The following is a 16,259-nucleotide window of genomic DNA, read 5'->3' as shown; positions in this document are numbered from 1 at the left end:
TGTGGAGGTGTCTGCTTGGCAGTGCTATGGCGGTATCTCTTCAGGGAGCTGAACAGGAAATGAGGGAATTGACTGGACACCACAGCAGCTTGACCCCACATTGTTTACAAGACATTTCACTTGCCAACAGCTAATGCGCGGGAAATAAACCTCGTACAGGTGGCAGAGCTGTTCATGCTTATCCAGACTGCCCTTACGAAGCTAAAGCAGACCTTCTAATAAGTCACACATTTTTTTATTCAGCATACATATTTTATAACAGCAAAAAATGGAACAAAACAGCATAAAATTGAACAAGATGGTGTCATGGAGAGATGACTGAAACACAATATAGTAAGCTACAGGGGGTAGAGAGGTAGCACAGGCAGCCATTTCAATGGGTCTGTTACATACGATCTCAAAGCAGACCCCCCCCAGCAAGACACGCAAGCGTGAGTGCCACATTTGAAGAAGAAATATGCTGCAGCGTACGAGAATCATACGGCAATAAGGCAGAGGGCCGTAAATGTCGAGCTCATTTTAAATATGGAGACGACTGAAATCAGATGCCGGAACGGAAGCAGGTGGGAGACGACATGGGAAAGGAGGTCGCGGGTGTCTTCTTACAGAAAAAGACGCAAGCATTATCCCGCTTAGGTACACGGATAATATTAGTGCGTGAATGTGACTTGTGTGGTTAAGGCGACCCTCGTTTGCGCAACGCTCCTGGAACAAGTCATACAAAGCACAGCCATAAAGCCAAGATTTACAGACCGAACTGCAAGGATTACCAGCACTGTATTTCACTCAAACATTATTTTTATTTTGACAAAAACTAAATAAACGAAATAAAAATCAGCAAACAGTTTGCCATGCCCGCTGTAATTAGTGGGCTGACAAAGTTTTTATTTCGGACCCAAAGCCAATTAGCACAAAACAAAGGGCGTTGGAATGGAAAAGACACAGCATCACCTTCAGAATATTAATATTGACTTTCTGGCAGTCTGGCAGGGGAAATGGGACACTATTCTGCTTCAAAAGAAGAACTGCAAAGGGACTTGTTTCCGAATCTGTCTCCACAGTGCCAACCCTTTAATGTGGCCCGTGTGCTTTCTGTGGCTCCAGACCAAACAGTTTAGACATCCGAATTGATCAGTTTTTCACAGAAATTTTCAGCCAATTAAAGATGGCTTCGCACTCCCCCCCCACCCCAAACTATGCAGCAAGAGTAACCGGATCAATTTGGCTGACTTGTAAACACAGTACATTCCTACTATCATTCAACAAAATCTTGACAAAATTCCTAGGATGCTAGGTCACGACATGCTTCTGTAAATACTGTCTGCTGTAAATACTATCTTCAGGGACCTGAATGTAGGGGAAATAATGGCACTTGTAGAGGATTGTCGGTTCTCTCATCCATCCATTTTCTTAAGCCTCTTATTCCTGGCCAAGGTGATGGGGGGCTGGACTCGAGCACGATAGACACAGGAATACACCTGAAAGGTTGCCAACCCATTGCCGGGAGCACACACTGCTCAGTCTCCAGTTAGCCTACTGTCTTTGGACTGTGGGTAGGGAAGACAACCAAAAATGGTATTTACGGAAATCAACATAAAAATTGTGATTAAAATATCAGTTTAACCTTATATTATGTGTTTTGGACAATAATTGTCTTTATGTGGAATTTTAATGCGATAAACCGACCGTTTTGTGGCTTTTTATGCTCATTTAATCAGCATTCCATCAATGATAAGAGCAGGACTGCCCTGAAAAACCGACAGATTTCAGGGAACATTCCATTTACATGGAAGTTTGAAAATGGTGACGTATCAATGACTCTTACTGGTTGACTTTATGAGCTCATATATGGTTGGTGGAAGTCTCAGAATTCAGACTGATAGCCATGTAATATTTCAGGTGGACACTCATTATATCCAGCCTTAAAACGTAAAAGTCCAAGCTGATTGGTGAATAGTTGAAATGGATTTTGATAATAGACATATCAGGCTCCAATTATGTTAACGATTATTAGCATGCAGTAATGTTTAGGTAGCAAATGACAATGGTGAGTCCTTCTGACGTAATTCACATAGCAACTGTACAGTCAGATCATATCGACTCACACATAGTGGGCGAGAAAAATTTATAATGATTCAGTCTATATATAACTTTTAAAGATTTAATTTGATCCGGTGCGACGTAAATCTTCGGTGCCGTTGACCAGAATGGAATGCTGGCATTTATATCGTTTGACTGGCCAAGTGCTGTTAAAAAGCTAATTGTATGGGTTAGTGCTATTGGCTTATGCTAGCTACATCATACCAACCTCATACGGGGATCAGGAAAGGCTAACAATACACTAGCACTTAGTTATTTACATTTACATTTTATTCATTTGGCAGACGCTTTTAATCCAAAGCGACTTACAAGTGCATAGGTTCTACCACAAGTCAAAGCATCACATCCAGAACTAGAAAAATACACCTGGACTGCTGTTCTAAACATATAGTCGTCATATAAGTGCAATATTTTATTTATTTATTTATTTTTATTTATTTTTTTGGGGGGGGGTTAGACAGGGATAGGGGTATCAGAAGGGGGGGGCAGGGTAAATCAGGAGGGGGGACTAAGGTAGAGTTTGAAGAGGTGTGTTTTGAGTCTGCGTCGAAATAGGGGGAGGGATTCTGCTGTCCTGACAGTGGTAGGCAAGTCATTCCACCACTGAGGAACCAGAACGGAAAACAGGCGTGAACGTGCAGCTCAACCGCCAGGTGCCCGTAGAGAGGGAATCGTAAGGCGACCAGAGCTGGCAGACCGGAGTGGTCTAGCTGGGGAGTAGGATTGTATTGTAAGTTATTGTAAGTTCTTGAAAATAAATCTTTAATCTTAATGATTGCATTTGGCATTTAATCTTTAATCATCCTTAAATTTGTAAAATCACTAGAGGATTTACCCTAGGAACATTAAAAAAAACTAACCTCATGATAAGCCGGTTTATTTGTATTCAATCTGCTGTGCTGATCAGTGAAATTTGTGCAGTAGGGAAACCTGAGAACCTGAACAGAGATGTCACCTGTCAGCTCTTTTAAATTGCTCGACAAAAATGCATTTTTAAACTGGATTCCGACCATGTCATTTCCTCTTTCTTGAGTGAAAAGAAATCATCTCGGTTCCCCTAGAGTTTGGAGATTAATAGAATAATTTATTTAAATTTAAATAACGTTCCTAAAAAAAACCTTGTCCTTTGACAATTTCCATTAAATTAAACAAGTGTAGCACGTATAATTAGACAATATGGTCTCATCACCTTTTTATACTCAATTTTTTTCCCCCGTTATTCCCAACTGGAATGCATACTCCAATTATTCCACTAGCTCTCAGTCCATCTGTTGAGCGGTGAAGGCACGGCCTCAGGGACTGCTTCCTGCGCAGCCTGCCGTAAACACGCTGCAGGTGCCTCGTAAAGGAACTCGCACCGTGAGTCAGGGATAGACCTGCCAACGGGCGAGTTCTCCGACGTGCCCCGCCCTGTGCGGCTGCCGACCGCTGGAGCGGTTACGACTCGGTATCAAACCGCGGAGGGCACTGCACACGGAGCCCCACAGACCGTCCCATCGGCCCTCTGTGGACCCTACTGCTGGGCTTCTGTAATTACCAAGCTTCTGGATGTTTCCGTAGCTTTTCTAACAGATAAGGCGGTGGATAATGCTGTAGCTCACGGTGGGTGCAAATATGTTTGTGCTTTCAGAAATACACAAACTAAATCTTCAACCGGTTCTCGGTTATCTGCTGAACAGCACTTTAGCTAATCAGAGGCTTCACATCACCTGACTTTATGCCTTAGTATTAAAGAATGAGATATTCAGGGGTGAACAAATTAGCATTGGTATTATTAATGAGATACACAGAACCAATCGTTTCACAACAAGGAAGGTGTGATACACGCTGCCAGGTTCACACATAATTACTCTGCTGAATGAGTTGAATACAAACACAAACACAAACAAAGAGAATGATGCAATGTCCTCAATATTGCACAGGCTTGGTTTTAACATGTCAACAGCCGATGATTGCTCACTATCGTCAAAATTGAATAAAAGAAGCCGCAGAACCTTCAAAATCTCTTATTCTCCAATTATTTTTTCAGCGTACCATTTTCATTTCTCATACAAAAGAAATATGATGATCCTCAATCATCCCCAAGTTGTGGGTCTCAATACCAGCAAATGTTACTTTACATAAGCAGTAGAGCAGTGTTGTTTGTATACAGTACTACGCATTTGGAATAGAAAAGAAAAACCACTCTAAAATCCAGAGTACATCAATTCAAATAATAATAATCTCCTGGAAGTCTTGTTCTTCTATTTCTTAGCAGAATAGTATTTTAGTAGCTGAGTTTCTGATAGCACAGCTCCTGAGTCCAATATCTCAAAATGCATATAATATATGTTGCTGTTAAGTGTGCCTGAGGCCATGTTGTAAAAAACAGACATAATCTTGAATATGAAACCTCATAGTATAAACTCTTATTCCTGGTCCAAATTGTCCTTACAAAGCAAATATACAATGAGCGCCATCATTTTTGGGAGTGCCAAAACAATAGGTTCAAGTGCAGATTCTCCATCTTCATCAAAGGGTATTTTTTATTTGGTTTCACCATGTAGAAAATACACCTCTTACTCAATTCCAGGGAAATAGTAATATAAGGCATTGCTTGGCCACATGTTAATGCAATAAGAAACTGTGTATTGATTGAGTTGTATAGCGACCAACAAAATACAGTGTGCAGAAAAACGTATTTTTTAAATAAATTTTTTTTTAAATATAAATATTTGTCTTACCTGTACAAGAGAAGTCGTCCACACGGATGAAACCAGGCAGGCAGTCACAGCGATGACCTCCAGGGAGGTTCACACAGACAGTGTTGGCGAGGCAGTAGTGCATCTTTGTCGCACACTCGTCGATATCTATGAGAAAAACAGACACAGCATGCCCCGTTAAAAAAAAAAAGAAAAGGTCGAAAAACTTTCAGTCTCCGAAGTTTAGTCCTGACAAGCTGAAAAACCTAAAAGAGAGGCTTAGTGTAAAGGATACTTGTGCTGAGGGGTTGAAAGCTCTTATCCCTTCATTTTAAAGCCTTTTAGATCTGTCTGTAATGATACTGCAGAACACTGAGGGCAAGCAGGTTATTCCGTACATAGACTGCCGACACCATCACACAACAGTATGGTAGACCTATTTTGAAAGCAATGTTTACCTGTAGCAATTCACTCGTGCCATTCTGACACTCCCAATACCCCTACCAGATGACTGGGTTTAAATTCCCAACATCCTGCCAAATCAGTACTTCCCCTCCCCATAAATACACCGCCATCACACACAGTGTAACCCCTAGTGCAGGGGTCGGCAACCCTGGTCCTGTAGAGCTGCAGGGTGTGCTGGCTTTCGTCTCCACCTTAAAATAAGCAACCAATTCAGACCCAAGAAACCAGGCGAGTTAACTGTGTAATCAACGGCTTTCATTGATCAATTAATGCCAAGTAACAACGAAAGCCAGCACACCCTGCGGCTCTCCAGGCCCAGGGTTGCCGACCCCTGCCCTAGTGTAACCACACGAACACAATAGTCTAATTTCATAAATGTAGCTATATACACTGTATATACCAATTTACATAGCAATCACCTTAATGGCAATAATTATGTAAAATTTTGCGACACCCCCACCTACCATCTACCAGCACTGACTGAGGTAATGGGCAGGAAATGGTTTCTCTGGACAGGCCTGTGAAGGTCACGGCATTGGGATGGATCTTAATCACAAATACAGCTGTGATTGTGAAAACATAAGGCAAGGCATATCATGTGTTCCTGAAAACATGCACTGGGAAGAAAAAAATATATACACAATTCAATGTTTCAGTGTGGTGGCATTATCGGAAAAAGCAAGCAATTAAATAAATTAATTACAGATAAACATGAATGGTTCATGTTAAAATTTGCCCCTGCTCCTAATTTACCAATCACAACTACCTGGGTGTCTAAAATTGAATATACTGCCTCTCATAAAAAGAAATCTTCAGCAAGGTTACAGGGGACTATGAGTGAAACTAGCAAGGCAAGTATTTTTGAAGAAACGAGGGAGCTATTATGATAATCCAATGTATTTTTCTATATATTATATCGTAATATGCAGTATTGTCTTTTCTACAGGACATAGGTCATTTTACTCAATAAAAAGTTGAGTATCACTCTCTTGTCACACTCCTACATCACCTACAAGGTCAGAAACAGGAAGGGCTGTGCCAAATGTGAAAGGTTTTCATTTACAATGGTGCACTGGGTAGATGGGGAAGATTATGAACATGGCGATACCAAAAATATATATGAAGTTCTAACTTCCTGCAACCGGATGCACAATTCTTTGTTTCAATAGCTTTAAGCTGCCTCAAAATAATAAATAACCGACAGCATCTATAAAATTTCCACGAAATAAAAATATGGAACATACGCAGCCACCCAGCATAAACCACTTCAATCGTCACTACAGTCCTGAGGCTCAAGTGCCCCTGAAAAGCATCAAAGTAGAACGCTCTTATTATACACGTTAAAAGCTACCTGCATTGAGGGCTGATAAATTACCCCCAGGAGTGATTATATATGCCGTCAGCCCAGACAGGTTTTTCCTTGAGTTTAAATTGTCTTCGATTTAATGCATGAGTGTGAATAGCCGGGGCTGTACATCACAGTCTCCATTCTACTGCAAGAACAGCTCAGAACCATAAGTTATACACTACCAGTGTTTCTCAAGGTGCAGGCAAATTCGCACAGCGCTTTGGCTCAAATCACATTGTAAGAAAACTAAGCACTCCTTTATCATGCGTTTCATAATACATGGAAAAAATATTTAAACATTTGTGGTTATTAAAAAATCGCCATGCGATATTTTGATTTTTCAATTGTCTGTCCATGTCCTGCATCTACTAATCACAATTTGTATTTGCCTTGCTCCCTGGTGTATTCCGGCGGTGTTCTGAATGGTGAATAACACTCTCTGCTCAGTGCCAACTATTGGCAGATACATCTACCAAGTGCTGAAGAATCCTATTGAACAAACTAAATTCAGAGTTATTCTACAGTTAAAGCCAGAAGCATATATTTTCTTCACACAATATGTTTAGGACATGTGGACAATGCTATCTTAAGGGTATAAACCCACTGCATTACACTCTCACCATTCTCTGTTGAACAGGTTCTGTTTGGAGAGACCAGGCAAGTTAGAGAGGGCAGTTTTCCAATGGCTCACTAAACTATGCTGGTTCATTCCTGTACTTGAGCACAGTAAAAACTTTACGATACCGGCTGTGGTTGGTGCTTGTACAAATGTCAGATCAATATGTGATTGAGCTAAAGAAATAATTAGGATCAGAAGTTGGCACAAAGTCCTGGCCCTTGTTGTGCACCCCTGTCTTATACTAAATTATATTTGAATGTTCCATACTAGGACTAAGTCCAGGACTAAGCTTAATCTGTGTCTGTGAAACCGGACTTGTCTTTAGATACTAATGCAATCACGATTTAGACGTGCTTCCATGTCACAGTCTGCTGCATAACCACTAAATTGCAGCCTGCTGTTGGTGTTTTAAAAGGATGTCAAAAGCCAACCACTGTATTTATGGGAGAAGGTCCACAGCTACAGGGGCTCATTTCAGGGGCTTTAAGAGAAAGGAAAATGGGAAAATTCTACCCGTAAATCGTTCCCTCGGTGAACACACAACCCCAGGCAACCACACCCCAACTGTCAGTACTGGCCATGGTGTTTAGGGTCTGAGTAGCTGAGAGATGTAGTGACATGCTTTTACCTGACAGCTGTGCAACATGGGAGCGAAGTCCTCCACAGACTTCAAGGCCTCATTTTACCGGGCAAGTCTCCTCCAGAATAATAGAGGGAAAGTTTGGGAGGTTTGAATATCTCACTAGGGCTAGGTCCCACTGTGGTGCCGGTTTCCATATGACCTGGGCCAAATTGCAGAGCAGATTTTGGTGCCTCAAATTTGGTGAGCCTTCAACCAAAGCCTTCACTAGTTAACATTACATCAGTCAATTCATTAGCATGCTAGCTCATGTAAAACACAGTTAAAATGCCAAAAGGAAAATACAGTATATGTAAATCATGAGGAGAAAGAATAATTTAAACAATGAAATCAATTCAATTGTTCAATTTCTTTGCCTTTGCTCTTAAAGAATGTATCGGTTCAGGCACCAGTACCACTTTAAAAGGATTGTCTCACAGTAATATAAAGGATGCCCATCCCTATACCTCACCTAAGTACATCTCCTGAATGCAGATAAGATGGCTAATTACAACATAAATTATCATTTTGTCCACCTGTCCTCTTGCTTAATGGTAATGTGTGGTGAAACTCATCCTTTACAGCGCGTTTTACTACTCATCTAATTCATTAAGCCTAGGAGATGCTAAAAGTTGCCAAAGTCAGGTCAGAACATACATAAATCTACAGCCTAAGACCAAGATAGGCACATTTAAGGAAATAGTTTTCCACTACCATGGCTGCACGGCCAACAGCACACAGTACCACGGAAAGGTTCCAAATGCCCTTCATTCATCCTTGAGGGTGAAATCACAACGTCGCTGCATATTTCATCTGTTGATGAATATATGCATGCAATCGACCAGAGACTGCCACGCCGTCCGCAGGAAAATTCACGGGTCTGCGGTTAGCCTGTCGGAGAAGTGGCTATGATAGACGTTGTTAAAATAAGCTTACATGAACCTGAAAAAGGTTAGCCTGTGCATGCAATGTCATTTTTTTTTCAAATTAGCATTGGATACATATGAATATATACCAGACTACACGGGGAAAAGTGTTGGGGGGGAATTCTGCTTCACTAAAAAGCAATTCTATCTGTCTTCCGTTCCTAGCTCTCCCGATGCTAATCCCATCTGCTTTGACTGATCTCTGCACATTTTCTTGACATTGAGCATACAGAGCAGGTGAGGATTTGTGACAGAGCAAGCGACTGTCATTTCACACAGGGGTAATTAATTTCTCTGACTCGTTGGGTGCCCGCAGCCTAACTTATTTATTTTCAGCTGGATGTAGGTCATGCCTGGGGAACGGGGGAGGGGGAGAGGGAGCGGGAGCGGGAGAGGGGAGGAGAGATTAAAAAAACTTTTCTAAAAATACGGCTGTCTTCAAGGATTGTGGGTAAAGCTAGCACAGGAGGCATGTAGTGGAGGTTAATGGAAACATGTCTACCTGACAAAATCGTCGCGCCCATGGTACACAGAGGCACAAAAGACTGACAGTGATTCGGCTGTAATAAATTACACTCTTCTGCTGTTCTGGGCTCGGCAGGTTGTCATTCGCTGGATCGAGCTGGGGCAAATCTGGCGACACAAGTGGAGGACGTTATTAAAATGAAATTAGAAAAAAGCAACAGGAACAGTTTGGTAACTTCTTTCCGGGGGGTCATATTTCAACGTGACACCCACGGGCTAAAAAATAATGTTTTCTGATTGAAGGCCAGTTCAGGGAAACCTCATTAAGACCCACTGTGTGGGGGGGGAGAAAGGTCTCGCTGTGTCCAGCCACAGTACCCCGGATCCCTGTGGGAGCACACGGGCAGCATGCAAATCCTGATGGAAAGGCAAGCAAAGCCCCAAGTGACAGGGGTCAAAGTTCACAGAATAGAGGGGAATGAAAAACAAAATGATTACATTTCCCTCGTACAAAGACCAAAGCTCCCGTAGCACACACTGCCCTGGAATTCCAGCATACATGCCAAGCCCGCACGCCTTTCCGTTCCCTTCCATTATACATTACAAGGAACCACTGACAAAGGTACTTTTAATGTACTTTAGATGCATTAAATTCAAGTTTTAATTGCCATGTGTACAGTTTAATAGAGCAATGAATTAGTTCCCCCCCCCCTGAAAATATAAAAAACTATAATATGTCAATGACATTTAAAAATGAAGAGGTAATTTCTGCGTAAGCTCTCCGATTTGAGATCCAGCTCCGGAAATGATCAACGATTCAATACACTTGTGGGATGTGTGGAGTATGAAATGAAAGGGCTTGTTTGGCAATTATATCACTACGATTGGCTGCTTGGTCACACGCCGATGTGTGGACTTGTTTACGTAGTCGAAATTTACCTCAGGAAAGCGAAGAACTTGCCTAGCTAAATGAAAATGTCATCTTCAGATAATAATAGGAGCTTGCCACCAAAAAAGGGTCAGGAAAAGATCATCTTTCTTCCATGTACTGTAAATGTAAACAAGATCGGGGAGAACGGTGACAGCGGGAGCCGCTCTGTTGTCAGAGGAACCGCTGATAATACAGACGCCAACTCGAACGATAAAGGTGTAGTCAAGCAATCATAACACCAGGAGTCTGTGAGAGAACCGGCCTGGCTCGTAGCTACAAACCATGTTTTTTATTTTTTATTTTTATGAAACAGGCCTTTGGAAGTAATTCATAACTAAACTTGGCCGTCTTCACTGGATACTGGAAGTCCGTGGAAATCACAGAGCAGCATTTAAGCAATACTATTTTAGCTTGTTAACACAACAGTACATGTGGAACTGATAGTATATGTTATCCTCTCTTCTCATGTTGCTTTACATTATTCATGTTCTCTTACCTTTGACATTTGATATTTTGAAGCACTTGACAAAGCCAGATAACATCATACACAATTCATATGATGGGGTGACATTAGCTCAGGTGGTAAGAGCAGTTGTCTGGCAGTCGGAGGGTTGCCGGTTCGATCCCCCGCATGGACTGTGTTGAAGTGTCCCTAAGCAAGACACCTAACCCCCAAACGAGCTGGTCGGTGCCTTGCATGGCAGCCAATCGCCGTTGGGGTGAGAGTGTGTGTATGAATGGGTGAATGAGAAGCATTAATTGTACAGCGCTTTGGATAAAGGCGCTATATAAATGCCAGCCATTTACCATACAACACAATTCTGACCACTTTTGTAGAGATATTCTGACCCATTCATAAGCAACACAAGCAGTCAGAGGCCGGGCATAAAAGAGCTTTACTGAGGTGCCTATTCTGAACACACTGTACGCACAAAGCGGAAGAATTACACAATGGGAAATGGGAGAAACGTATCACACAGGTCACGTCATGTCTGGCACTAGGCAAAGATGACAAGGCAGCCACGTGGGGTGCAATCAAAGGGAGAAAACAAAGTAAAATAAAATGCAAGTGGCTGCACTGGCAAGCCCCCTCCATTTTGTGATATCAAAAGCAAACCCCCCCCCTGCACACTCTGAAAGGGGCCTTTTGAGTAAAACTGAGATATTATATTATCAGGGGAAAGGAACAGTCTTACCCCTGCATTGAAGGAGAACATGGATTTTCATGTACATTCTGGTTAAAACTTTCCTTTCTGCTCCCTAATAAATATTCACAGCTATACAGTAGCTTGCTTCTGTCAGAGGAATACTGTTCACCTTTCCCCGATTCTGAATTAAAGCACCGCTCACTTCCTGGCATAGAAGTCTGATGTTTACTATCAGAGTTTTAGCAGAGCGCGACAAGCAAGAAAGGACACCCGATTACATCGGGGGAGTTTAAACTGCACACAAAACATTGCGGTGGCACATGGAGGAGGCTACGACAAATTCCTATTCCTTATCTCGCATTGTTGGGGAGAAATGAGCCGACACCTCCGTTTGATGCACTGCCTTCCGCCGCGGAGTAATGCAGGGGAAAAATAATCTCCCTATGCATTTAATTAAGGAACCCCCGTCTTATCAGCATTTCCTTTTCATGCAGACTCACCATGAAATATTGGCTGTGCTCAAATTCTCTTAACGCTCGCCCCGGGTTTAATTAGTTTACTTGAAGAATGCACTTTGCCATGTTTGTCCAATTGGCAGCCAAGTTTTTAATTCTCGATTTCATTCTCCTCCAAATGTAAGATTCAGAATTACACACAGGACCGTTTGAAAGAAATCTGCTTGTTTCCAGAGCATCCCTCTTTATATTGCACCTTTGTACGACAGGTGTGAAAGGTTAAATGTCCCCCCGGTAACCAGAGTTGTACACATCGACCAAGAATTGCTAACCGATAACCAATTTTTTTTTTTTAAGCTGAAAGGGTAAGCCCAGTTTAATTAAATAAATGCGCTTTCACCACCAGTGATAAAACGCACAAATTGGACAATCGAAAGAAACATTCTGGCTGTGTAATAACTTAGTGTAATAACTTAGCAAGCAGTCTTTGGCTATTTCAAGGGGTTAAGAATGCAAACACCAAAGGGAATTGAATGCTGCAATATTATAGTTATCAAATAATTTCTATGTGCTTTAAATCTGCAGCTGGTTCAATTATGGCATATTGTCAAAATCACATTTTTATATTTATATATTATATTTTTGTTTCAGTCGAATTCCCTGTCCACTACAATGACAGTGTCATCATCCCACTGTATATAATGCCACTATCACGTCCACATATATCCAGCATGCCTGGATGTAGCCTACACAGCTATAACTACACACTGCTGGACGTCTGTGAGCACGATGTCAATGTAAATCCTTCATTTGACAATTAGGCTATTATTTGACTTACATTTAAATGAAACTATTTTAATATGGCCCAAAATAAAGTTTGAAAATGCAATTACATTTTTGTCAGCAGGCTAGGTGGATCAGGCCGAGCGACGACCATGATCAACAGCCTTTTTTGTTTTGAATGAAACTGAATAAAAATACTCAGATTTAATCAGATAGAAATCCAAAAGTCCCATACTAGCAAGACCCAATTATTATTATTTTTTTCAGCTAGTGGATAAGCAGAGACATGCAGTCGGTGAACTGCAACATTTCCCAAGTTGAGATCATCCCAGGTCGGCATTATTAACAAAGGCACAAAAAGTCCACAGTGGGTCCCCTGGTCTGACTAATGCATATTATATAAAAATGTTCACAATGGCCCTTTACCACAATCTTCAGTAGGGCTAACCTCTGTAATACTTTTTTCAATTATAAAAAAGTCTGAATGTAAATTAAACTACTAATCTACTTTCTCCAGGATACCAGGATGCACACAACTGTGGTGCAGTATAGAAGGACAATACAGCCATAGACACAAAACGCATTAATATCAATTTTGGAAATAAATAAAATAAATACTCAGCAGTAAGATGAGTGATGAGTAAGGAAACACCAATTCAACACAAAAATACAGAATTATTGAAAACCGATACATATGAATTCCCTTAAAGGTAAAAGCATAATTCATAAGCCAGCGCCCTCCATAAGCTGAAGAGAACAGTATTAAAGCAAGAGAATACAAGTGAATACAAAATTTAAGTGAAAGCGGAAAAAGCTATTCAGTTGAGACAGATCTCCATGTAGTTGTCTTTATGAGTCACCATTGCGTCGTCAATTTAGAGTGAATTCAACGTTCTAGTTTCAGAGAAAAACTTAAAATATGTCAGTTGCATTCTCCGTGGAGTTACTGGCTGAACCGATCATTTCTATAAGCAACTACAACGCCCAACTACAACGCCCGACGCCCAAATACACATTGCAGTGAATTAGTATTGTTTGATTACAGTGTGTCCTAAATTACGTCAATCTTGATAGAGTAATTTGCATCAAAGCATCAGTCATTCAGTTACAGAATAGCGTGCTTAGAAGACAGTAACACATTCACACCTGGGTACCAGGAGGCTACCTGCTTGACTATTGGCTGACAAAAAAAGCACCTGTATTTCTTGACAGTCAATTTTTCTTTATTTTAAAAACCCAGTTCTTTTAAGCCAAACTATTTAGGAAACGTCATGGAAGGAGCAGTGTATTGCATTCACAGCATTGGAGTAGTTGGCATTTAAAAGTCCAAGCACCCTATGGCGTCAGTTGTGGCCTTTTTAGTGTTAACTGATCCATAGGTCCACTGCAGGCCTTCATGTCCCTTCTGGTTGGTGATATAAAAACAATGTCTACACTATAGTATACAATACCGCATGTACAAAAAAAACAAAAAAAACAAAAAAAACATGGACCGGACATAACCTTGGGGTAATTCTACACCATCTGTAACAAAACCAATAAAGACATCTATATGGTTACGGATAAAACAGATAAAAATACCGATGGAAATATAAATAAAAACACAGACACAGACACAACATAAAAGATAATACCAGCCTCTGTGGACAAAAGCCAAGGTAATACAAGCACAAGTCACTTCCCCTCAATAACACAACTTTTACAGTGTAAGTCAAAGGCACATGCCAGGCTGCAATCAAGATTTATCAATTTGGTTTTGGGATATTACTGATGACTTTCGGTGGTCCCCCAGGGTGAAAGGGTGCTGGGGGGGGGGGGGGGGGGGGGTCTAACCAATCTATGCTTTGGTTAGACATGACTGAAGTAGCACATTTTCTTGTTTATATTCTGTGAGAATATTTAAAGGCTCGAAGGAATACGGAGGAGACAATTGTCAGCATATCCCTGCATATTTGATACAGGTTGTGACAGCTACCGCAACCAAAGCTTCCCTGATGCAGCTAGGCAGGAAATAGAAAAAGTACAAATGGCAAGTTTTATCAGGTAATTGAACAGGTTGAGATTTGAGCAAGCAACAACCTGCAGTTTGGGTTAGCAAGCTAGCTACTTAGCTCTAGCCAGGGGCGGATCTGTTGCCACCCCACCCGCCAAAGTTATAAACCAAAGGGTTTTAATAGTGATAGAGATAACACAACCTTTGAAATGTAATGTCAAATAATCACTGTGGTGTTTATTTACTTAAATGACCATGACATTTTACATTTACATTTTAGTCATTTGGCAGACGCTTTTAATCCAAAGCGACTTACAAGTGCATAGGTTCTACCATAAGTCAAAGCATTACATGCAGAAACTAGCAAAATACACATGAAATGCTGTTCTAAACATAGTTGTCATCATAAGTGCATTTTTTTTTTTTTTTTTTTTTTTTTTTTGGGGGGGGTTAGACAAGGATAGGGATATCAGAAAGGAAAGGAGGGGCAGGGGAAATCAGGAGGGAGGACTAAGGTAGAGTTTGAAAAGGTGGGTTTTGAGTCTGCGTCGAAATAGGGGGAGGGATTCTGCTGTTCTGACAGTGGTAGGCAAGTCATTCCACCACTGAGGAACCAGAACGGAAAACAGGCGTGAACGTGCAGCTCGACCGCCAGGTGCACGTAGAGAGGGAACCATAAGGTGACCAGAGCTGGCAGACCGGAGTGGTCTAGCTGGGGAGTAGGGAGTGATCAGGGATTGTATGTAAGGAGGGGCAGTCCCCTTAGCAGCCTCAAATGCCAACACTAGGGACTTGAAACGGATGCTTGCGGCAATAGGAAGCCACTGGAGGCCACTGAGAAGCGGACTTGAGCATGCCATGAGCAGGCACTTATTACAAGGGCCCTACCATTGGTTCTTTTACAAATAGTGTGACACTAGACCATACAGGTCATGCGTCTAAGTGCCTGAATCCACAAAGTTGTGTTAAAAACACAGCAAAAATATACTTGCATTAATGTGCTACTAATGACAGACCATAATGGATAAAAGTGTTTTTCACATATTCGTGCTCTTTCCGTGATGCTACATATTAGCCCACAATAACATATTATTTGCCTACTAGAATTGCCAGGAAAATTAGTTATTAGATTTTCCGACTCACTCCACAAGTATTTATGGGGAAGCTAGTTTATACCTAGTTACTAGCTAGGTCTGCCTTGTCCAACCGAAATGGCTAAATGTATAGCTGCCTAGTTGAAATTACATCAAGGAAGCAGCCATGAGCAAAAATATGATCGGATTACAGTCATACTGTAGGCCACCTTGATTAAGGCGGTCTGAGATCAGAAGCAAGGAGCCAACCGATGTCTGCAGAAGAACTGTGGCAAGTTCTCCAACATGCTTGGAACAACCTCCCTGCTGATTGTCTTATAGAACTGCAGGACAGCGTTGGCTATCTCAGAGAAGTGATGCAGTTTTAATGCCGAAGGGTGGTCACAAAAGATATTGATTTGATTCAGCTATTCTGCCAAATTAGTAAAATGTATAGTATGTTTATTTAGGACCTTTCATTGAATTATGTGTGTATATATATACATATATATATATATATATATATATATATATACACACACACACACACACACACACACACACACACACTAAAAATATATATATAACTTTCCTTCTGGAAGAGATCAGCGCTTTTGTAAGTTTCATGATATTAGTTTCCAAACAATGTTGTG

The 16,259-nt window shown here is 41.2% G+C and overlaps 1 protein-coding gene across 2 annotated transcripts in view; it reads right to left on the bottom strand.

Moving 5' to 3' along the window:
- Nucleotides 1–16,259, bottom strand: part of LOC133130530 (protein kinase C-binding protein NELL1-like) — a 204,051-nt gene that overhangs the window by 69,917 nt on the left and 117,875 nt on the right. For both annotated transcript variants that reach the window (XM_061245181.1, XM_061245182.1), the window contains exon 13: nt 4,824–4,949. In XM_061245181.1, the coding sequence (XP_061101165.1) occupies nt 4,824–4,949 (126 nt within the window). The remainder of the gene's footprint in view (nt 1–4,823; nt 4,950–16,259) is intronic.

This window comes from Conger conger, chromosome 6 (genome assembly GCF_963514075.1).
Source record: "Conger conger chromosome 6, fConCon1.1, whole genome shotgun sequence".
Classification (NCBI taxonomy): domain Eukaryota; kingdom Metazoa; phylum Chordata; class Actinopteri; order Anguilliformes; family Congridae; genus Conger; species Conger conger.
The sequence above is the reverse complement of the archived record's forward strand: the minus strand, read 5'-3'. Positions and strand labels throughout refer to the sequence as shown.